The sequence below is a fragment of the Oryctolagus cuniculus genome, chromosome 2 (genome assembly GCF_964237555.1).
Source record: "Oryctolagus cuniculus chromosome 2, mOryCun1.1, whole genome shotgun sequence".
In the NCBI taxonomy this organism is placed as follows: domain Eukaryota; kingdom Metazoa; phylum Chordata; class Mammalia; order Lagomorpha; family Leporidae; genus Oryctolagus; species Oryctolagus cuniculus.
This window is the reverse complement of record NC_091433.1, coordinates 110979619-111004413: the sequence shown is the minus strand read 5'-3', so window position 1 is coordinate 111004413 and position 24795 is coordinate 110979619. Positions and strand designations below refer to the sequence as shown.

The window sequence follows — 24795 nt, the reverse complement described above, 5'->3', positions numbered from 1 at the left end:
CAAAATCATATTTTAAAAGTTTTTAGGGGCTGGCGTGTGGTGCTGCAGGTGAAGCTACCACCTGCAGTGCCAGCATCCCATATGGACACCAGTTTGAGTCCCAACTGCTCCACTTCCAATCCAGCTCTCTGCTGTGGCCTGGGAGGGCACTGGAGGATGGCCCAAGTGCTTGGGCCCTGCACCCCATGGGAGACCAGGAGAAGCTCCCGGCTCCTGGTTTTGGATCAGCACAGCTCCAGCCGTTGCGGCCAACTGGGGAGTGAACCAGCAGATGGAGGATCTCTCCCTCTGCCTCTCCTTCACTCTGTGTAACTCAGACTTTCAAATAAACAAATAAATAAATCTTTTTTTTTTTAAAGTTTATAAACTCTCTACCCAATAAAGATACCTTTAGTGTATCTTGATTGAAAAAATTCCCTTGCGGAGCTGACATTGTGGTACAGCAACTTAGACCACTGCTTGTGAAACTGGCAACCAATATTGGAGTGCACGTTCAAATCCCAGCTGCTCCATTTCCAATCCAGCTTCCTGGGAGGTCAGCAGAAGGCAAGTACTTGGGCCCCTGCCACCCATGGAAGAGACCAGGATGGAGTTTCAGACTCCTGGCTTCAGCCTGGCTCAGCGCTGACAGTTGCAGCCCTTTTAGGAGTGAACCAGTGGATAGAAGCTTTCTCTCCCTGTGTCTCTATGCCTCCCCCTGTCGCTCTGCTTTTCAAATAAGTAATAAATAAATCTTAAAAAAAAAAAAAAAAAAAAAAAAAAACAATGAAAAAATATCCATGAGCTCGTATACATATGGTTTCTAAGCTAAAATTCCACAGGTCCAAAGCCGACAGGTTATGAACAACTAGACAGAAAAAAGAGCACCTATCCACTCTACTCGGGGAGCCTGGGATCCAACTGCAGTTACCGTTCATAGCTATGTAACCTTGGGTGAAGATGATATCACCTCTTTGAGATTCCACAGTACACAGGGAGAACACACAGTTCACAAGGTTAATTATGAAGATGAAATGAGATATGGAAAGCATTTAGTACAGTGTCTGGCACTCAGGAAGGAGTCAATAAATGTTCAATCAATCAATGACTAAACTAATGAGTTTTTAGATACAAATACTGGTCACTGGTACTCATACATAAACACAAAGCCAAACATGTATGCATTAGGCAGTAATTTCCAGACCACTGACGTCAAAGACCAGTAAAATTTCCAAAAAGAATTAGATTAATGATTTAGCTTCTTTTTCTTTTTTATTGCCTACTAAATATATGAAATGCAATGACAAAATAATCAATAAACAGCATTGTAAAAGAATGAGAACTATGTAATTCCAAAATAAAACAAAGGAACACACTTAGCACTTATTAAAAACCACTTGACTGTTCTGATTCTCAGACCAGCAAGAGCTCTGTTACAATATGTGTTCATGAACCAGCATCTGGGAGCCACTCTTTCAGAGCTATGTTTTTTTTAACCCAAATCATACTAGTCTGGTAAACCACCCAGTTGCTCTCTAAAGCCTAGACATGAAGAAAAGAAGGGCAGGAGAAGAGAGGAAGAGAGAACAGAGCCACAGTAGCTACTGACAAGATGGCTGTAAAAAATGTGCCTTGGGAATCCATTTACTGGTGCTAATAACAGCCAGTAGCTACTAAGCACTTACTCGGTGCCAGGCCCGGTGCTCAGGACTGAACACCTATGTGTTCATTTAATTCTCACAACCCTGTGAGGCAGTATTAGCATCCCTATTCCACTTAGGAAGAGACTTGGACTAAGACAGCACAGGCATTATGGTCACATAAGTGACCCAGATGGAATTCCTGGCTCCTGACTTCAGCCTGGCCTTTGTAGGCATTTAAGGTGTAAACCGGGAGATGGAAGATCAATCCCTCTTTGTCACTCTACCAGATGTGAAGCCATCTCCTTCCACACCGATGTCCATCCTCCCTTCAGTCACTAGTGGGACACGCTCACTGCCACTTCCACAGACAGACCTTGTTCTTTTTCAGACTTTCAGAACCATACCTACAGTAATCTTCATCTAGTCCTTTATGCAGGAATCTGGGTAACAGACTGGTTAACTGAGCGATACCCATCCTATTTAGAGTAGCAGCAAAATCAATGAGATTCTCACATTATTGGACAGCAGAAAGCCCCTGCTCCATCTAGGAGCTCCCAAAATACCTTTAACCTATACTAGTCCCCAGATCTAACTTCTCAACTGGAGGGCAAGAAGTGCCACTTACAGACCGATTAACTGCCTGGAATACTTTTGCATACTTGAACATCATTATGTTGTTTTTTTTTTTTTTTTTAAGATTTATTTACTTGAAAGAATTACACAGAGAGAAGGAGGCAGAGATAGAGATGGAGAGAGGTCTTCCATCTGCTGGTTCACTCCTCAATTGGCCGCAACAGTTGGAGCTGTGCCAATCTGAAGCCAGGAGCCAGGAGCTTCCTCTGGATCTCCCATGTGGGTGCGGGGGCCCAAGGACTTGGGCCATCTTCACTGTTCTCCCAGGCCATAGCAGACAGCTGGAAGTGGAAGTGGAACAGCCGGGACACGAACCCGGTATCCACATGGGATGGAGCCAGCATTGTGGCACCGAGGGTAAAGCTGCTACCTACAATGCCAGCATCCTACACGGGAGTGGGTTCAAGTCCCAGCTGCTCCACTTCCAATCCAGCTCCCTGTTAATGGCCTGGGAAAAGCAGCAGAAGATGGCCCAAGTGCTTGGGCCCTGGCACCCACATGGGAGACCCAGATGAAGCTACTGGCTCTTGGCTTCAGTCTGGCTCAACCCTGGCCATTGTTGTCATTTGGGGAGTAAACAAGTGGATGGAAGATCTTTGCCTATCCCTCTCTCTTTCTCTCTCTAACTCTTTCAAAAAAATAAATCTTAAACAAACAAAAAAATACATGGGATGATTTTAATCTCAACTGTAATGCTACTAAGAACAAACTCAAATCATGCAAGTTGAGGGCATCATTAGAATATTCCAAATTCAGAGAACTTTACATTTGAAGTGTCCCCCAAACACAAACACTAACATTGATAACTTGCCTTTCCAGATTTCAAGTGCCACGTTTCAGCAAACAGCCTAGTAGTACACCTTAATGTCACTGCTGCCCATCATTTTAACTGTATGTGAACACCTTTGGTTAATAGAGCTAGCAGCTCTATGATCTTTGAAATAACAGATTTTTAAAAATATTTATTTATTTATTTGAAAGGCAGAGTTAGAGGAAGAGAGAGAGAAAGTCTTCCATCTGCTGGTTCACTCCCCAAATGGCCACAATGGCCAGAGCTGTGCATATTCAAAGCCAGGAGCTTCTTCCGGGTCTCCCATGTGGATGCAGGGGCCCAAGGACTGGGCCGTCTTCCACTGCTTTCCCAGGCCATAGCAGAGAGCTGGATCAGAAGTGGAGCAGCTGGGACCCATATGGGATACCAGCACTGCAGGCGGTGGCTGTACCCACTACACCACAGCGATGGCCCCGAAATAACGGACCTTGTTGGCAAATCTACTTTGGTGACTCCATGAACCTGCTAAATTATGTGCAAACTCATGTCTACATATACTGGCATCTTTCTATGGATCCAATCCTTTATCAGATTCTCAAAAGGGTCAAAACTCAAAGGGAAAGAATTAGCCCAGAGATAGGCATCCTCTAAAGCACAGGCTCTTATTTTCTCCTTCTCTCCTTCTACTGGCTCAGAAAAGACTGTCTTCTTGTTGACTTCATTCAATAGTAGCAGATCAAAAGATAAAATAAAAAATAAAAACAAAAGGTAAAAACAAAACACTATCCAACATAGGACTGAGGAAAAAACCCAAGGCAACATCCAAGTAGGATGATAACAAGATAATTTAAGAAGTCTAGGAAAGGCTCTCTGTTAACAGTAACGGAAACCATTATCTTCATCAAGATAGTAACTTGAGGTAATGTGTTTTTAAAGTGGATAGCACAGTATTGTTACATACTTTCCACACTTTCCTCAAAAACCAGTTCTCCTTGGGGAAAGCACTGTGGCGCGGGTTAAGCTGCAGCTTGAAACTGCACCCTGTATCAAGAGTACCTAGGATTAACCTTCACTTCCAATTCAGCTTCCTACTGTTGGCCTTGGGAGGCATCAGGTAACGGCTCAAGTGTCTGGGTTTCTGCCACCCACATGGGAGACCCAGATGGGTTCCTGGATCCTGGCTTTGGCCTGGTCCAGCCCTGGCTGTTGCAGACATTTGGGGAGTCAACCAGTTCATGCACAAGTGCTCTCTGTTGTTCTGGCTTTCCAAATTAAAAAGAAAAAAAAAAGTTCTCCCAATGAGACTCAGCTTCAATGCCTAGACACATCTAGAGAGGTTGCAAACATGTACTCCATAGGCCTGGCCAAGAGCCTCCCCTGGAAAACACTATCCAACATAGGACTGAGGAAAAAACCCAAGCAACATCCAAGTAGGATGATAACAAGATAATTTAAGAAGTCTAGGAAAGGCTCTCTGTTAAGAGTAACAGAAACCATTATCTTCATCAAGATAGTAACTTGAGGTAATGTGTTTTTAAAAGGATAGCACAGTATTGTTAACTTTCTTCCAGTTCAAAGGAGGAAAAACCATTCCAAAAATAAAAAAGTCATGGGGAGTATCTCAAACAAGACTTCCAGGTTGGCTGGATCTAGATCAGAGATCTATTCTCCGCATTCTTCAACCCACTGTTACCTGCCTCCACAGGGTGAGGCCCAAAGAATTCTCAGAATGACAGCCAAGCCTGCTGAGGGCTGCCACTTCTGTGCTCTGGTTCTGGGAAGGATTCTTGACATTGTACAGACTGCAACTGACAGAAGACATTCACGCTCCAAGACTGCTGCTGAGCTCCCTGCAACTTCCCACCATCTGCATTCATGGGAGAAACCGGTCATCAGCAGCTGACGACTTACCAGGACCCAGACCAGGTCATGCTTTAACCAACGTTTCAGGGTAACAATGCTGAGAAATAACACGCGTACCACGTAATTCACTTTCAGTGGCTTTTTGTGTATTCAGAGTTAAGATTATGATTACCACAAGTGAGAAACCCCGTGCTCATTAGTCACTCTCCCCATGTCCAGCCGACACTGCCCAGCCCAGGCAACCACTAACCTAATGTCTCTATGGGTTTGCCTATTCTGGACATTTCACATGCATGGGCTCATACAATTTGTAGGTCTTTTTGTGATTGAATCTTTATTTTGGTAAAATGTCTTCAAGGGTCATCCATAATGGAATACCTATTTCTTTTTATTACTGAATTGACAGTCCATTGTATATCACATTTTATTTATCCACTAGACAGTTGAAGGATATTGATTTATGTTCATTTTATTGGCTCCAATGAATGCTGCTATAACCATTTATATAAGTTTTTGTGCAGACTTGTTTCTCTTGGCTTTATTCCTACAATTGGAATTGCTGGATCATATTAAATCTGTCTAAACATTTGAAGAAATGCCAAACTATTTTTCTAAAGCAAATGTATGATTTTACAGCCCCAACAGCAGTGTATGAGGGTTCCAATCATTCCAAAACCTTGCTAACACTTACTCTGTGTTTATCTTAACCATCTTAGTAGGTATAAAGTGGTGTCTTATTGAAGTTTTAATTTACTTTCCTCTGATGACTAACGATGTTGAGCATTTTTTTTTTCATTTGTTTGCTGGTCATTTGTTTTATCTTCCTGGAGAAACCTCTATTCAGATCTTTGTTCACTTTTAATTGGGATATCTTTTTACTATTGAGTTGTAAGAGTTCTTCAAATATTTTAGGAAGAGAGGCTGGTGCTGTGGCATAGCGGGTAAAGTTGCTGCCTACAGCAGCACCAGCATCCCATACAAGGGCTGTTTAGAGTCCTGGCTGCTCTACTTCCGATCTAGCTCCCTGTTAATGCGGGAAAGCAGTGGAAGATGGCCCAAATCCTTGGACTCCTGCACCCCCGAGGAAGACCTGGATGAAGCTCCTGGACCAGCTCTGGCTATTGTGGCCATTTGGGGAATGAACCAGCAGATGAAAGACTTCTCTCTCTGCCTCTCTGTAACTCTTTCAAGTAAAATAAATGATAAAAAAAAAAAAAAAAAAAGCATTTTAGAAACAAATTCCTAATAGGTTACATGATTTGCCTACATTTCCCCACTCTATACATTGTCTTTTCATTTTAACAGAATTCTTTGAAGCTTGTAAAATTGTTTTATGAAGCCCAATGTTATCCTTTGCTGTTTTTGCTTTTGGGATCCTAAGAAAACACTGTCAGCTTCAAGCTCATGAAGAATTAAGCCTATGTTTTCCTTCTAAGAGTTTTAAGGTTCCATTTTTCACATTTAGGTCTTTGATCCATTTCAGTTAAATTCTGCTTATAGGGTGAGGTAGGAGTAACTTTATAATTTCCATGTGTATAATTAGGTGCTCTAGCCCTGTATTGAAAAGATGATTATTTTCTCCACTGAAATGCCTTGGCACCCCTATAAAAAATCTATTGACCAGGGGCAGCCCTTTAGTCAAACAGCTGAGATGCTGGTTAAGCCACTTGCGTTTCACATTGGAGTGCCTTGCTTCAACTTCTGGCTCCAGCTCCTGACTCCAGCTTCCTATTCACACAGCCTTGCAGGCAACACTGATGGCTCAAGTCACTGGGTTCCTGCTGTCCACATCGGAGACCTAAGTGGTGTTCCTGGGTCCAGGCTTTGGCTCCTACCATGTCCCAACCATTTTGAGTATTTCGGGAGTGAACCAGTGAAAGGGAACTGTTTCTCAAAGTTTTTAAAAAATTGACTCTCGAGCCGGCGCCGTGGCTCAATAGGCTAATCCTCCACCTTGCGGCGCCGGCACACCGGGTTCTAGTCCCGGTTGGGGCGCCGGATTCTGTCCCGGTTGCCCCTCTTCCAGGCCAGCTCTCTGCTATGGCCAGGGAGTGCAGTGGAGGATGGCCCAGGTGCTTGGGCCCTGCACCCCATGGGAGACCAGGAAAAGCACCTGGCTCCTGGCTCCTGCCAGGATCAGCGCGGTGCGCCGGCTGCAGCGGCGGCCATTGGAGGGTGAACCAACGGCAAAGGAAGACCTTTCTCTCTCTGTCTCTCTCACTGTCCACTCTGCCTGTCAAAAAAAAAAAAAAAAAAAAAAAAAAAAAAAAAAAAATTGACTCTCAATTCTATTTTAGTTATTTGTATGACTGTTCTAATGCCAGTAGTACTTTATTTTTTTTTAATTACTGTAGCTTTAAGTTTTGAAACCAGAAAGTCTGAGTCCTCCAACTTCATTCTTCGCTCTTCAAAATTATTTTGACTATCCTGTATCTCCTGAATTTCCATATAGATTTTAGGATTAACTTGGCAATTTCTGCACAGAACTGCATCAAACCTATAGATCAATGTAGGCAATACTTCCATCTTAATTCCAAATCTTTTTTTTTTTTTTTTTTTTTTTTTTGACAGAGTGGACAGTGAGAGAGAGAGACAGAGAGAAAGGTCTTCCTTTTGCCGTTGGTTCACTCTCCAATGGCCGCCGCGGCCGGCGCGCTGCGGCCGGCGCACCGCACTGATCCAATGGCAGGAGCCAGGAGCCAGGTGCTTTTCCTGGTCTCCCATGGGGTGCAGGGCCCAAGCACTTGAGCCATCCTCCACTGTACTCCCTGGCCACAGCAGAGAGCTGGCCTGGAAGAGGGGCAACCGGGACAGAATCCGGCGCCCCGACCGGGACTAGAACCCGGTGTGCCGGCGCCGCTAGGCGGAGGATTAGCCTAGTGAGCCATGGCGCCGGCCTCTTTTTTTTTTTTTTTTTTTTTTTAAGATTTATTTATTTGAAGGTCAAAGTTACACAGAGAGAGGTCGTCCATCCGCTGGTTCACTCCCCAGCTGGGAGCAACAGCTAGAACTGTTTCAATCTCAAAGCCAGGAGCCAGGAGCTTCCTTTGGGTCTCCCAGGTGGGTACAGGGGCCCAAGGACTTGGGCCATCTTCTACTGCTTTCCCAGGCCATAGCAGAAGTAGATCAGAAATGGAGCAGCCAGGACTCAACCAGCACCCATATGGGATGCTGGCACTGCCGGCGACAGCTTTACCCGCTACGCCACAGCGCTGGCCCCTCCCCAAGTCTTCTGATCCATTCCATGGGATAGCTTTCCATTTACTTGGGTCTTCTTTAATTTCCTTCAACACTATTTTTGTAGTTCCTTTGTTAATTTCTAAATATTGTATTCTTGTTAAATGTAAATGGGATTATTTTATTTTTGAATTGTTCACTGCAAGCATACAGAAACTACTTTTTTTTACATATTGATCTTGTATCCTGTAACTCTGCTGGATTCATTAGTTCTTATGAAGTTTTTTTGTTATCTGTGGGTTCCCTAAGATTTTGTACACCCTTTCCTCTGAAGAGAGAAATACTTTTACTTCTTCCTTTCCAATCTGGATGCCTTTCACTTCATGTCTAAACGTCCTGGCTAACACCTCCAGCACAATGTTCAACAGAAGTGGCAAATGTGTATAGCTGTGTCATACACCTGATCTTGGGAGCAAAGCATTCATTTTACCATTAAATATAATGTTAGCTGACAGTTTTTCATAGATGACCTCTATCAAATTGAGGACATTACCTACTATTCCTAATTTATTGAGTGTTTATCATAAAGAGATTAAATTTTTTAAAAAGATTTATTTATTTGAAAGGTAGAGTTACAGAAAGGCAGAGGCAGAGAGACAGAAGTCTTCCATCCAATGGTTCACTACCCAAATGGCCACAATGGCTGGAGCAGGGCCAATCTGGAGCCAGGAGCTTCTTCCAGGTCTCTCTTGCAGGTGCAGGGATCCAAGGACCTGGACCATCTTCTACTGCTTTCCCAGGCCATAGCAGAGAGCTGAATCGGAAGTGGAGCAGCCAGGACTTGAACCAGTGCCCATACGGGATGCCGGCACTGCAGGCAGTAGCTTTACCTGCCACAGCGCTGGCCCCAGATGTTGAATCTTATCACTTTTTCTTTACCTACTCTGACGATCAATTGGTTTTTGTCCTTCAGTCTACTGATATAGTGCATCATTTTAATTTTCAGATGTTAAGTCAAATTTGAATTCCCAGAATACATCATTTGGTTGTTTTATTGAAGACTTATGTCTATATTTGTAAGATTGGTCTATTGTTTTCTTGTGATTGCTTTTGTCCGGCTTTGGTATCAGAATATGACCTTGCAAAATGAGTTGGTTAGTCTTCCTTCCTATTTTGGTAAGGGTTTGAGAAGAATTTGTACTAATCTCACGTTTATATATTTGCTAACATTCACAAGTGAGGCCATCTAGGCTTCGGCTTTTCTTCATTACTATTTCAATCTTTCCCTTGTTATAGGTCTATAAAGATTTTCTATTGCTTCTTTAATTATCATTTCAATAGCAATTCATGATCAAGCAACAGCACTGTGGCACAGCTGGCACCTTGTATTCCTAAATACTGAAGGTCGTAGGTTATCAATCACAACTACAATTACTATACTGCTGAAGGAAAACTAAGGATACGTACCTATGGATAACCTCTTCTGATTTCAGAGTTCCAGGCCTAAACTCAATTAACATGAGAGTACTTCAAAAAGTTTGTGGAAATGGAATTTAAACTTTATTTTGGTGCAAAAATTTTGAAGTCCATGCACTGTTTCATGAAAGGTATTTTTCCATTAACTTCTTGAAGATCCTTCATAAACTGAATTCTCCTGCCCCTTTCTCAGATGAATTACTGGTTTCTGCTATTTTTCCAGTATTTCCTCATGAACAAATGCAGAAAGTTAAGTTGAGCAATAGGGTCATGTGTACTCTGGTGACAAGAAAATAAGAAACTGAGCAATGCATTAACTATTACCTTTAGGAATCTGATTAATTGTTCCACACAGCCCCCCACCTGTGCTTTCTTTCTCCTCTAGTACATCTTCCGTACACAAACCAGTCATTTGCAAGTTTTCAAAAGGTAGTTGTCACCTTCTATGTGCTCAAGATAACAAACCAAAATAATGAAAGTGGACTTTTTGGAATCAGATCCACTACCTGTGTGACACAAGTCTTATAACATTTGTACAGGTACTCCAGCTTCTTACCCATAAAGTAAAAATAACATCTACCTGAAAAGAGTTGCTCTGATGAGCAAGTAATGTAAGTCAAAGAGGCCAGTGCTGTGGAGCAGCAGGTTAAACTGTCATTTACAACAACAGCATACTTTGTCAGAGCGCCAGTTCCAGTCCTGGCTATTCTGCTTCCGATCCAGCTTCCTGCTACTGCACCTGGGAAAGCAGCAGAAGACAGCCCAAGTACTTGTGTTCCTGCACCCACATGGGAGACCAGTACTAAGTTCCTGCCTCTTAGCTTCAGCCTGGCCCAGATCTCACTGTTGTGACCATTTAGGGAGTGAACCAGTGGATAGATGTCTCTCTGCCTTTCAAATAAATCTTTAAAAAAATATGTGTATAATAGTGCTTAGAATAATGCCTGGTATTTTTATACATGACACTGAAGTAAACTATGCCACTGACAATACACATTTGATTTTATTTTCTAAGCTAGTTCCAGATGGTTGGAATGTAGAAGGGAGGACACTGAGTGGGGCTGGCGTTGTGGCCTAGGGTGTTAAGCCAGAATCACATACAGGTACTGGTTCGAGTCCTGGCCATTCCACTTCCTATCCAGTTCCCTGCTAATGGCCTGGGAAAGCAGCAGAGGATGGTCTAAGTGCTTGGGCCCCTGCACTCATGTGGGAAACCTGGAGGAAGCTCCTGGCTCCTGGCTCCAGCCTGGCTCAGCCCTAGTCATTGAGGCTATTTGGGGAGTGAACCAACCATGGAAAACTCCTTTCTCTATGTATCTCCCTCTCTCTCTCTAACTTTGCTTTTCAAATAAATAAAATCTCTTTAAAAATAAAAAAATGAAATAAGGGCTCGTATTATGAAGTAGTGGGTTAAGCTGAGGCCTGTGACACTGACAGCCTATATGGCTAACAGTTCAAGTCCTGGCTGCTCCACTTTCAATCCAGCTCCCTGCTAAGGTACCTGGGAAAGTAGCAGAAGAGGGCCCAAGTCCCTGGGTCCCTGCAGCCACATGGAAGACCCAGATGAAGCTCCCGGCCCCTGGCTTTGGCCTAGCCCCAGCTGTTGCAGCCATTTGGGGAGTGAACCAGCAGATGAAAGATCTCTCTCTTTCTCTCTCTCTATAACTCTTTCAAATAAAATAAATCTTAAAAAAAAATGGAAAAAGCATAAGAGATCATAGAAAAATAACAAATGTGTCTATTCTCAAGAAAGAAATCAACTTAGCAGAAAAAAACGGACGGGGACTGGTAGAGCCTCATTGTTAACTAAAAGCGTGGCCTCTGGAATTCGGTGGAATTGTGCTTCATCCTACACTGACTGTTACCTTAAACAAGATGTTTAACTTTTTGAAGCCTTTGTTTACTCAGCAGTAAAAGGGAAAAATAATACTATCAGGAGGTTTGATAAATTCTCTGAAGACAATATTTGCAAAGTATCTGGCATATAGCAGCCACTTCATCATAAACACTGCCTTTAATACTTTCATTTTATAAGGAAACAAGGACTTGATACTGGTCCAGCAGTTCACAACCCGGGCTATACATGTGAAACGTGTGGAGAACTCTGAAAAAAGCTGCCTGGACTTCAGACAAAGGGAATTAGAGCCTGTGCAGCTGGGGTGCAGACATTTGTATTTCTGAGCACTCTCCACGTAACTGCAATGTGCAGTTCGGGGTGAGCACCATGCAGCAAGCCAGAAAAGCAGTCCTGATTTTTTTATCATCTAAAATTAATTTTTTTATTTATGCCTACTCTCAAAATGTTGTCTCTCAAATCAAAATTGCTACAATCTCATTGTAAAATGGAAGATAAGAGAGCCTGAACAATTGGTTTTGGGGACAAACAGAGGCAGATTTGAAATTCCCCTCAAGCCATGCAGCCTACGCCTCCTATTCAAATGCGTCTCTAACTACCACCATTCCTCAGTATGACTGTCAGTCTAGTCAGGACTCATTAAATTTTGGTGCGCTTACCCCTCAGAATAAAGTCCAGGCTCCTCAACAGGAACCCAACCCTGCACAGCCTGGCCTACTCACATGCTGAGGATGAGTCCCGGACAGAGACTGCTCTGATGTTAAAGAGCTAAACCACCAACCTCCCCAGCAGACACTGCTGAGTCTCAGTAGCTAGCTCAGGTGCCTGAGAGGAAACAGGGCTAAGAAAGCAGCATGAGGGGCTGGCGCTGTGGCGTAGTGGATAAAGCTGCCGCCTACAGTGCCGGTATCCCATTTGGGTGCCAATTCAAGTGCCTGGCTGCTTCACTTCCGACCCAGCTCCCTGCTAATGCTCCTGGGAAACAGTAGAAGATGACCCAAGTCCTTTGGCCCCTGCATCCATGTGGAAGACCCAGAAGCTCCAGGCTCTTGGCTTCAGATCGGCCCGGCTCCATCTGTTAGGGCCATATGAGGAGTGAACCAACAGATGGAAGACCTCTTTCACTCTCTCTCTGCCCCTGCCACCACCTTTCAAATAAATAAATAAATCTAACAAAGAAAGCGAGAAAGCAAGCAAGCGAGCAAGCAGCATGAACAGTGGCCCCTGAAATCACACAGCATGGCAAGACAGCTGGCCCTGCTTCTGTTTCTAGCCTCACCTCTCTCCAAATCCCCTTTACCTCCTCACATTCATCATCTCTCAACTGAACACATGCTCTTCCTTCTGCACAGAACAGTTGTTCCTCACTTTGCAGACATTAATGTAAATGTCACTTCCTGGAGAATGCCCTCCCCAGCCACTCCAGGTCACATGCTCCTGCTGAGTCCTCCTACAGTGCCCAGCAACCCCCACCGTCATTCTCAGCACTACTGAGAGCAGGGACCACGCTGGCTTGCTAACTCCCAGGGCCTGCCACCTTGCTGTATGTGGAATGAAGAAGAACCCAGAAGAACATGGCGAAGCAACTCTACCTGACCCACAGCATAAGTTATTCTCCTGTCTGGTCTCACTCTCCATCTCCTCTGTGGGAAAAGGCAGCTGTCAAATGTGGGTGTTGCTGATGTGATGATTGTTCTACTTCTCAAACTTTTTTTTTACAAGTTTAAAATTTTTCACAGCAAACCTTTGGGGAAAAAAGCAAAGTGACCTCTGCCTCCATTCCTAATTCTGCCTTCCTTGTTAAATACTCTTTAGCTACAGGATAAGCAGTGACACCTTGCCATAGCAGCCCTCTCATCACCTGATGGCAGTGCATGAGACACAGAGGGCGTACAACCCCACTGCCAGTAGGAGGACAAACCAAAGAATCCTTAGGGTCAGCGAACAGAGAGCAAGAAGCTCTGCCACTGGATAGATACAAGGTTCTAGGCAAATGCCAGATTTCACCCATTTCCTTTTCTTACAGCCTTTCCTAACAGGGCAGGAAGCCCGCTGTCCAGCTGTGAGAAGACGAAGAAGAAAAAGATGCTGGAGAGGCCGAGCACGCTGCAGAAGAGAGCACAGCCATGGTGGACTGCAAGTCAGGGGAGCTGAGTCTTGTACCTTCGGCTTCTCTGGTGCTGGTCTAGCAGCCAAAGCGCCAACCAGCCCAGCCTGCTCAATGTCAGTGGCTGCCTAACATGCGCCAAGAGTCAGCACTGAGAAAGATTCCCTGTTCGTGACAGCTATTCCCAAAGGACTGTGTGATCATAAACAGTCCTCTCTAGGAAAAAAACTGATGAGGACATTAACCTTTGAAGTTCAGGAGATGAGAACCCCTACCTATCCCCTCTGTCCCCTCCTGCACAGCATTCCTGTGACATCAGTGCAGCTGACCTAAGCTCTGACACTTGCCATTACCTCTTGCTGCTTCTCCTCATTGGGGTAGGTGTCTACAAATACTCCCAGCCCCACAAATTTGTCCATGTTTCCAAACACAGGCCCTAGAGAGAGAGAACAGATGATGAACAATGAAATAAAGCCGAGAGTTGATAAAGGAATACTATATCACTATGATGGAGGAAAAAGTGAAATTCAAATGACTCCCAGGCTTCACTGAAGACGAGAAAACACATGTAAAAGGACCCAGCAAAGTGTATGGCCTGTAGCAAGCGCCCAGTAAATACCTGTAGCTTGTTGGTGAAGGCAGGGGAAAGACAGAAGGCCACTGTAACCTCACTTAGCACCATGGCAGCTCCCTGATCCAAGCTGGTTGCTAAGGAGCCCCTACAGAATTCTGCTTCACAAACACTTGGTGAAGACTATAGTCCCAAGAGAGAACTGAATTCCCAAGCTCTACTTCTTGTTGCAAAAGAGACCAGGTCAAATCAGCTTGAGGTTGCCATCTACTTGAAGCAATGGCTCCCACACAACAAGAAAAAATAGGTAACTCTCCTCTTGACTCAGAAGTGCTGAGATCATTCCCTGTACATGCGCAGAAACCAGCTCACTAATCACCAGTGTTCGGGAGAGCCAGTGCTTTCACTTGGCCAACAGGCCACATTTCACAGGGAAACTCAGAAGGATTTAACAAGCGAGAAACCACCCCAGGATGAGTCAGGTTCAGCTGTTTATGAGGACTCAGACCCCACTCTAGAAACTGGACAGGCTAATGTTCATCCATAGACGTCAAGGAGAGGGAAACTGCTGTCATTGTTGGGGAGGACTCTTTGCAACAAGAGAACACATGAAAACACAGGCCTGTCACACCCTGACAAGGCAACCCAGGGGCCCAAATACCTGGCTGCATCCGATCCTTCGTGTACCAGATCGCCAGGCCATCGCCATGCAGATTCTTCTTCCCTTGTCCATGGATTTTGAAGTGCACCTGCAACTCCCAGTCTCTTAGGAAACATGGCTGTAGCGAAAAAGACATGAGAATCAATGAACAGCATGAAATGCAAACACCTCAAGCCCTCAAGAGTTTAGACTTAGAAAACATAAATGTGGTAACATGAGGGTATAAGGGTTAAAACTGAAATCTAAGACTCTCTAACTGTTCATGTCATAAAATTAACAGATTGAGTCATTCAACTGTTTAAGCGATTTAATGTGAAATCCTGATTATCTTCAACATCTACCAACAGAAGCAGGATAGCACTCCCAAGCTGGAAAGGACAAGGTAATGTCAATTGGACTACTGGATCCCTCATCCAGCCAGGCAGGCATCGCGGCCTATAAAGTACAGATGGCTGAATTAATACTCATTTGCAGAGCAACTCACTCCTCCGACAGAAAGTCTCTAAAAGGCTTGGATTTAAAGGTCAAAGCCTCATTCGTTATAAAAGAATAAGAAAGCCAAGTCATTATGCAAAGGTAATTAGCAGATGTTATAAACAATGTTAATTAGTTAGACTTGGCTCTCTGCCAAACTGAGGAGCAAGCCACAGTTCCCATCAGAAGGGCAAGTTACAGTTTCCCAAACTCTCATGGCCATGGCCAAGGCCAAGAAACATAAATACACTAGAAGAGAACACCATCCCTCCACAAGGACAGCCTCAACAGGGAAAACATCAGGTGGGAGCTAACCAGACTTCTGCACCGTATATCAAAACCATGCAAAAATGGAGGAGGCAGGTAGATAAAGTGCTCTAAACAGTTGAAGAGCTTCTAGAAGAAACCAAAATGGGTATAGTATTTGGTTGAGGGAGGCTCCTGGTTAAAGTCCACTGTGAAAAAACAGGAGCAAACAGACCAACTGGGTTCAGCCAAAGGCTTTTCAAATAAATCATTTTGGCTGTTCAGAAACACATTGCTACATCATTTTCAGTTTTCACTTTTAATTTCTGGGACATTTTCCAAAAGTGTTAGTATTAGGAGTACATGGTCAAAATGAAAGGGGCTTGGTGGCCTGGATGCCGTGGCACAGCAGGTTAAGCTGCTGCACAGGCCACCTGTGTCCCGTATTGGAATGTCAGTTTGAGTCCCTGCTCCTTCACTTCTAACCCAGCACCCTGTTAATGCACCTGGAAAGCAGCAGATGATGGCTAAAGTGCTTGAATTCCTGCCACCCACTTGGGACACCCAGATGGAGTTACTGGCTCCTGGCTTCAGGCTGGCCTAGACCTGCCTGTTGTCAGCACTTGGAGAGTGAACCAGCAGATAGAAGATCTCTCTCTCCTCTCCTTTCTGCTTCCTTCTCTGTCACCTGGCCTTTCAAATATTTTTTTTAAACTAAAGAGAGTTGGGTACTTCTGCATTTAGCAAGGAACCCTGAAATTTTACCCTATTCTGATGAGCCTAGTCCTTGTCTTGTCATTTTATGTGCTTCTCTCTCTGCTATTTCATTTAGATTTCAGGGCAAAATGAAATTCAGTGGTAGGAAGCTGCCCCATACCCAATAGGTAGGCATTAAGACCCACAGAGGAAGACAGGGCTGGAGAATTTCAACAAGTGTCTGCCACTATGTATTGGCTCAGCTTTTGAGTTTCATATTTATGTTAAATCTTTTTCTAAAGATTTATTTATTTCAAAAGGCAAAGTGACACAGAGGGAGAGACAGAGAGAGGAAGAGATCCTCTATCACCCAGCCCACTCTCCAAATGGCCACAACAATCAGGGCTGGGCCAGGCTGAAGCCATGAACCAAGAACTCCACCTGGGTTTCCCACAGGGACAGTGAGGACCCTACTTGGGCCATCTTTAGCAGGGAGCTGGATGAGAAGCAGTTCAGCCTGGACTCAAACCAGCACTCACAAATGGGATGTGGCCTTGCACAGGGCTATGTTGAACAGTAATTCTGAAACTTTGCTGTATGGAGCTTTTAAAAATCCCAATGACCAAGCCTTACCCTATTCCAATAAAATAAGAAAAAATTTTAAATACTTCTTTGAAAATTAATCTTTCATCTTCTGGTTCACTCCTCAAAAATCCACAAAGGGACAGAACCAAAGCATCAACTTCGGCAGACAGCAAATATGAGAACTTCCAAAAGAATGCACTCTATTCAACAACTTAACAACTCCGTGGCGGCTCCACTTCCAATCCAGCTCTCTGCTAATGCACCTGGGAAAGTAGTAGAATGTGGCCCAAGTGGGGCCCTGCAACCAACATGGGAGACCAAGATGGTGTTCCAGGTTCCTGGCTTCAGTCTGCCCAGATCAGGCTGTTGTGGCAATTTGGGAGTGAACCAAATCTCTCTCTCTCTCTCTCTGCATTTCAAATAAATAAATAAATAAATAAATATTAAAAAAATAAATAAATAAAAGCCAAGAGTTAAAAGTTGTTGTTTTTAGCCAGCGCCGCGGCTCACTAGGCTAATCTTCCACCTTGAGGCGCCGGCACACTGGGTTCTAGTCCCGGTCGGGGTGCCGGATTCTGTCCCGGTTGCCCCTCTTCCAGGCCAGCTCTCTGCTGTGGCCAGGGAGTGCAGTGGAGGATGGCCCACGTGCTTGGGCCCTGCACCCCATGGGAGACCAGAAGTACCTGGCTTCTGCCATTGGATCAGTGCGGTGCGCCGGTCGCAGCGCACCGGCCACGACGGCCGCGACAGCCATTGGAGGGTGAACCAACGGCAAAGGAAGACCTTTCTCTCTTGTCTCTCTCTCACTCTCCACTCTGCCTGTCAAAAAATTAAAAAAAAAAAAAAAAAAAGTGGTTGTTTTTAGGAGTGAGGAACTAAAGAGTTCAAGGAATGACTCTTTCATTCTAAACTTTTATATTATTTGCTATATACTTTTAACAAAGTAAATCTACCTTAAACTTTCAATAATGTAAAGGAAAAAAATAAACTTGAAAAATGGTTATCTAATATACAAAGATCTATGGCATTTTGACAAGGAGAATTTTCAATATTTGTGTTGTCCCTCACCCTTTATAACTGAAGAAATATATAAATAGTATGTTCTCTAGTTTAAGGCAAAAAGAGATTAACATGTTGTAACTGTAATGACAATGACTTTGTCAGAGACCAGACTTACATTCCAGATCTGACATTTTCCTCCTGTGTTATTTCATTTCTCTATAATTTTTATTTCCTACAAAAATGATGCTAAAGGGGCTGGCATTGTGGTCAGTGGAGACAGCAACAAAGTGTCAAGCCTTGTATATAATCATTTGGAATTGTGGTGCAGCAGGTAAAGCCACCGCCTGCAGTGCCAGCATCCCATATGGGTGCCGGTTTGAGTCTCGGTTGCTCCAGTTCCGATCCAGCTCTCTGCTGTGGCTTGGGAAAGCAGTAGAAGATGGCCCAATTCCTTGGGCCCCTGCACCCACGTGGGAGACCTGGAAGAAGCTCCTAGCTTTGGATCAGCACAGCTCTGGCCATTGTGGCCATCTGGGGAGTGAACCAGCAGATGGAAGACCTCTCTCTCTCTCTCCTTCTCTCTCTGTGTAACTCTTTCAAATAAATAAATAAATCTCTAAAAAAAATGATGCCAAAAAAAAAAAAAAAAACAAAAAACCTACTCTCTGGTTCACTCTGATAGGCAGGTAACTGGGAATATCAATGTTAGAAAACCTGAAAAGAGGCGGTAACTAGATCTTAGAATGGCTCTTAAAACTTACATAGAGACAGAGAGCAAAGGAGACAGCAACAAAGTGTCAAGCCTTGTATATAATCACTTGGTTAGCCCTAAGAGCCCATCAATGAAACGTCCAAGCTTAATAACAATAACATGTTTCTGTAACCACTTTAACTTGCCAAAGTCTTTTCATGTCTATTACTTTATTTTCACAACCACCCTGAGAAGCAAGTAAAGCAGGTATTATGAAGTTCATCTGCCAGAGAAACTAAAAACCAAGAAATTAAATAACCTGCCTAGAGCCTGTAGGGGCTGCAACAGAGCTGGATCTAGAACCCAAGTCTTTACAACTATCCTTTATGCCTTCACTGGAGTGCAAAGCTCCGCTCAGTCCAAAACAGAGCTCAGCACTACAATCTGGGCTAAGAGGCCAGCTTGTGCGGAGAGCTCATGCAGAAACTTCTCTTCCCTCTCTGTTCCTCAAGAATTTTCTACCACAGAAAATGAACAGGGAAAAGAAATAGTTTTTTCTGAAGCCTATTTAACTATAATGAATGAGAAAAATGATGCAAAAGTTTTCACTTATAGAAGCCCAAGAGCAAGCATCAAAGGATGCCAAGCAAGGTCATCCCCAAAAGTGAAGCCACTGCCTGCAGTGTCGGCATCCCATATGGCCGCTGGTTCTAGTCTCAGCTGCTCCACTTCTGATCCAGCTCTCTGCTATGGCCTGGGAAAGCAGTGGAAGATGGCCCAAGTCTTGGGGCTCTTGCACCTTTGTGGGAGAAGCTCCTGGCTCCTGGCTTCAGTTCAGCACAGCTCTGGCCGTTGTGGCCAATTGGGAGTGAACCAGCAGATGGAAGACCTCTCTCTCCTTCCCTCCCTCTCTTTCTCTCTGCCTCTGCCTCTCTGTAACTCTGCCCTTTAAATAAATAAATAAATCTTGAAAGAAAGAAAGAAAGAAAGAAAAGGAAAAAAAAGAAAAGAAAAGAAAAGAAAAGAAAAGAAAAGAAAAGAAAAGAAAAGAAAAGAAAAGAGCGAGCCCTGGAACTAAAAAAGAAAGCATCAGCTTACACTTGCAGGCAATCACAATGCAGCTACACCTCAAGGAAGACTTTGTATCTAAAAAAGTGGCCAATGGCTTAGAGTGACTTTCACATGGAAATGAAACATGAAAATAGATTCTTCAAACTGAAATAACAAGGGACAGGCACTAAAATGGAGACTGGGATACACTGAAGTTTTCTCCTTAACAAAGCAAAGTTATTAAACTGCAGAAGCCACACTAGCAGGTGACTCAGAAATTAAAGACACTTCAGCAAGATGAATGCAAGCATTTCCCTAAATATCTGATTTATTACAAAGGTCACCACAATCTCTGAAATAAAGATCCTTGGTATCTACAAAACAGACTGCTGGGAACAGACAGAAAAAGTCAGTCAATACACCACTGCTGAACTCTAGGACTTTCTGGGTCATCAACACAGGAGGCAGAGATTCTTACCACCCGGTTCCACAAGGCACCTTGTTTACTTTGCATATCTGGGGTAAGGCGGATATACTGGGTCATCACCATGGCATTGCCCATCAGATTCCACAGGGAGGAGCTGCCTGTGCCCACACCTATGGGGAGGAAGTTGATCAGTTCACTCTTCCACATCGGCCAGTTCAGCAAGACACCACAGCGCTCCGAGAACCTGCATCTGTGTTCCCCTCTCCTGTCACTCATTCTCCCAGCTCCTGTTACTCACAAAGCTTAAATCCTTACCATCTTGAAAGCTTCCTGTCAGATGAACACCCTACAGCACAAAGGAGCTACCACTCTGATTCCGTAATCCCGTCACCGAAACCAGAGCTCACATCCATCCTTCCCAATCTAAACATGTACTACGGGGTGGGGGTGGGGGTGGGATCTCCTGTTATCCCAGAAGAACTTGACTCTCAGGCCTAAGGGGCTTAATCATATTCTATTTTCTTAATCCTTGAACCTGAGGCAGCCATGCCCTCATACTATAAACACCCTGAGAGTTTAAACTTTGTGTGTCTGTATAATTCACTCAAGGCATGTGCTGAGTGACTAATCAATCACCCTTACTAGCAGTATATCAGTACTCGTTTGTGTTTATCAGTACTCTTGCACTTCACCCATCCTTGTTTGCTGTCCCCCTATCTACACCTCAGTGGGGAAACAGACTTGGGTTGGTTAAGTCATCTACATGGATTCATCTCTCTGTAGATAACGGTCGATAAAACTATGATTAGGGGATCTCCGAAACCCTCAACAGAGCCCAGCTAAGCAGCCTTTACCCGCAGGGTTCCTGGACTAGAGAGCGCAGGTGTTCCAACCGGTAGCGGCATCTTATCTAACCACTAAGGACAAGTTCTACCCCAGTTCTTCCTCCCGCCTGCTTTCTACACCCACAGCTCCAGCCCGAGGCTGGCTCATCTCTAGGGGCCCTCCGGCACCCCTCCCCATCTCAGTTCCCACCACACACACACACACACACACACACACCCCAAGTAACTCCGACCTACACACACACACACACACACCCCGAGTAACTGCGACCTCCATCTACACACACACACACACACCCCGAGTAACTCCGACCTCCATCTACACACACACCCCTGAGTAACCCCGACCGCCACCTCGTCCTGGCCTAAGGCTACAAGCATCTGAGCGCTGTGTCCCGACCTACTGGAAACTTCCAGCTCGTGGGGCGGCGGGGGGCGGGAGGGACAGGCTGACCCCTGCCCTATGGACCCTGCGTTCCCAAATGCGGCGGGAGCCCACCCTCCGGTAGTCCCCAGCAGCCGCCGGCAGGTTTCTCGGGTAGACAAAACCCTTCGCCCTCCCCGCCTCTGCCGCAGAACTCAGGACCCGAAGCCCTCCCCACCCTGCACGACCACTTCGCCCCGGGCGCCTCACCCTGGTAGGGCTTCGACAGCGAATGCTCCCGTTTCAAGTACTCGAACGTCTGACCCGCCCCGACTTGTCGTGGCCCCTGCCCAGACCCCAACAAAAGAAGAAGGAGTAACATCCTGGACCCATCCCGAGCCGACAAACGACGCCGCCACCGCTGCCACCACCCGGAGGCTCCCAGAGCCGCCGCCATCTTTCCCACCGCCGTCCCTTCATCCAAAGCCCACCCCGTCGCCCAACCCATTGGTCCGTTGAACCATCCACCCAACGACCCATTGGCTGTCGTCGAGCTCCCGCCCCGACAGGTGAGCCTCTCACCGATTGGCTGCTTTGTGTATCAGTTGCCTTGCCAACCAAGGAAAGGGGCGTAGCGAATGCCCACACTCCCTTATTTGCGTTTGTCCTGAGCTCCACTGGGCCTGCTGGGATACGTAGTGATTTCCATTTTGTTTCTCCGTTCTAGAGTAAATTTAAAGAGATAAAACGTTTCTTCCGGTCCCAACCTTCTCTGCCGATGTACCTTCCTGAGTCTGCGGAGGATATAGAACTAAAAAGAGAAATAGACAAATCCATAATTACAGTAGCTGTAAAATTATCAAATTTATAAAAGACTTGAGCACTACCAATAACCCACTGACCTGATGACATTTATAGAAACTACCCAACAACAGCGGGAGACAGTCTCCTGCAAACGAAGCATTTGCCATAATATTCTGGGCCATAAAACAAACCATAAATGTAACAGAACTGAAAGTTCACAAGTTCCCATCCCTTGCTTTGTCTTTAAAATCACAACAGGTGTCTGTACGAATCACCTTCCTCCACACGTTCACCAAAGTGATCTAAACCATCTAACCATAGTTTGTGGCAGGGTTAAATGAGTCAATATCATTAACCCTCCTACAATTGTGCCAGGCAAGTAGGAAGCAGTATTTCATCATCATTGTTATTAACAGGGCTTTGGTGGCTGCCACCACCTATAGGGAGGAGGTTCCAGGCCTTCAACTAGGCTCCCAAAGACCTCTGCCATCTGACCCCCACCCACCCATGGCCTGACCGGTGGTGCCCTTCCTCCACCCATGTGAGTACAAGCATGTTCTAGCTTCCTCTCTTCCTTTTTACCACCCCCTTGCACCAGCCCACTCCCTGTTGAAGGCCTTCCCTACCAGGTAGGTACTGCTGCTCTCTGAGTTCTAGTGTGCTCTGCGAACATTTCTTAGAGTGCGCTTGCCAGATCTGTGTCTATGGCTTCCCAATAGACTTAATCAAAGTTAACACTCTCTTTCTGCCATGAAAGAAATATATTTAATGAGAAATGCAAATATGAACCTGCTTTACGGGGATCAACTTTATAAAATTAAAACTGTGGCAGCCATTGATTTCTTACACACTCCTTACAAAGCAGCTGCATGTGATAAGAATTAGGAATCATAGTGAATCTGTTCATGTCATACCTACCCTGGCTTTGAAATCATTCATGGGGTCAGCATTTGGTGCAGTGATTGCACTGTTGGGACAACTGCATCCGTATTGGAGTGCCTGGATTGAATCCTGATTCTATTTCCATTCCAGTCTGCACACCCTGGGAGGCAAGAGATGATGGCTCAAATAGTTGGGTCCCTGCCACTTCTATGAGAGATCCAAATGGAGTTCCAAGCTCCTAGCTTCCACCGGGCCCAGCCCTAGCTTGTTGTAGGCATCTGGGGAGTAAAACAGTAGATGATAGCTCTGTCTCAAACAAACAAACAAACAAAAAAAGTCATGATCCCCAATTACCATAGGATAAAATCCAAACTTCTTAGTGTAGCATTCAAGGTCCTTCACAACTTGACTCAAATCAGGTGTGCACATGTCTATTGTAATCTGTGTCACCAGGAATTATGTATCTCAATTAGCAGATTATGTGTTTGTCTCCTCAGCCAAGCTGGGAGCTCCTGGACCACAGGAAGTAGTTCTTACTCATTTCCTATCCCAAGCCCCACCCACTTCCCCACCCCACCCATCATCCAGCACATAGTAGGGGTGTTTCTTTGTCAGCTGGGTTTTTTTTTCATTATGCTAAAGCAGACATAAAATATACCATTTTAACCACCTGTTTTTAAAAGATTTATTTATTTGAAAAGCAGAGAGAGAGAGAGGCCTTCCATCCACTGGTTCACTCCCCAGTTGGCTGCAACAGCTGGATCTGGGCCGATCCAAAACCAGGAACCAGGAGCTTCTTCCGGGTCTCCCACATGGGTGCAGGGGTCCAAGGACTTGGGCCATCTTCTACTACTTTCCCAGGCCATGGAAGAGAGCAAGATTGAAAGTGGAGCAGCCAGGACTTGAACCGGCGCCTGTATGGGATGCTGGCACTGCTATGCCACAGCACCAGCTCCTTAACCATCTTTTAAAGTATACAATTCAGAGGGGTTGAGTTCATGCACATGTTTGTGCAACCTGTCAGCTGGATTTCTAATAGATTACCAGAAGCAGATCTCTCATTGTAAAATTCTTTATGATGAAGAAAAGGGGAATCCATAAGAAAGGTGGATAAGTGAAATACATAGGACAGTAAAGAAGATGATTTTGCTCAGACTGTACAATTAGGAGTACAATTCTTTGAATGTGCCCCAAAGTCTGCATGTTGGAATCCCTACCGCAACCATGTTGAGGAGCAGGGATCTGCCTTCAGGAGTGGATTCATGTCATTGTCGCAGGAGTGGGATCGGTATTGCAGGAGTAGATGTTATCAAAGTGCGTTTGGCCCTCTATTGGACATCCTCACCTCCAGAACCAAGAGCCAAACAACTCTGTGTTCTTTATACTTCTCCCAATCTCCAGAATTGTTAAAGCAGCAGAAGATGGACTAAGACAGGGAGAATGCTCCTTAATGAGGATTGGATCAAAGAAAAGGAGGTGGCCTGGGGTTTCAGAGAGGCAGAAGGTCTTACCTGAGTCGCTGAAGAAAGAGTGGGTCTTATCTTGGAATACCCTACAGCAGGTGAGCCGTTTCTCAGAACACAAAATGGGAGTCGAGATTACACAAAAGACTGAGGGTTGCTTTGTTTCGTTTCCTAGGGGAGCTGCTTCAAGCACTGGGGTCAGATAAGTGCAATACTGCCGAGATGCTGTGAGGTGTTGGAGGGAAGGAGAAAAAGGAGTCGTGCCCCCTCAGACATTACCCTCTTCACACACCAAGGCTTGAAAGCCGGGGCAGGTCTTGAACCTACTGTACTTCCCCCTTTCCCCCACAGACTCACCTTCTGAGAGTCACGGCTGCATAACTCCAGGGCAGGGGGCACTTAGGGACAAGGGGAGTTGTGCAACCTGGAAGTCCTGACCAGTTCCTTCCCTCTCCCATGTTCAAAGCCAAACAGGTGCTTCCACTTAGGAGCACCCTGAAGCCTGATGCCCTCACCCCATGACACAGAC

The 24795-nt window shown here is 45.0% G+C and overlaps 1 protein-coding gene across 8 annotated transcripts in view; it reads right to left on the bottom strand.

The window, feature by feature from the left end:
- Positions 1-21618, bottom strand: part of LMAN2L (lectin, mannose binding 2 like) — a 30432-nt gene extending 8814 nt beyond the window's left edge. The window contains exons 1-4 of one of the 8 annotated variants that reach the window (XM_002710024.5): positions 21388-21618; positions 19960-20078; positions 14738-14855; positions 13859-13941 (exon numbers count right to left, since the gene is read on the bottom strand). In XM_002710024.5, coding sequence (XP_002710070.1) covers positions 13859-13941; positions 14738-14855; positions 19960-20078; positions 21388-21574 — 507 coding nt within the window. In that variant the 5' untranslated portion in view covers positions 21575-21618. The remainder of the gene's footprint in view (positions 1-13858; positions 13942-14737; positions 14856-19959; positions 20079-21387) is intronic. The other 7 variants (XM_002710023.5, XM_070068786.1, XM_070068787.1 and 4 more) reach the window with 7 other exon arrangements.
- Positions 21619-24795: the final 3177 nt, after the last annotated feature.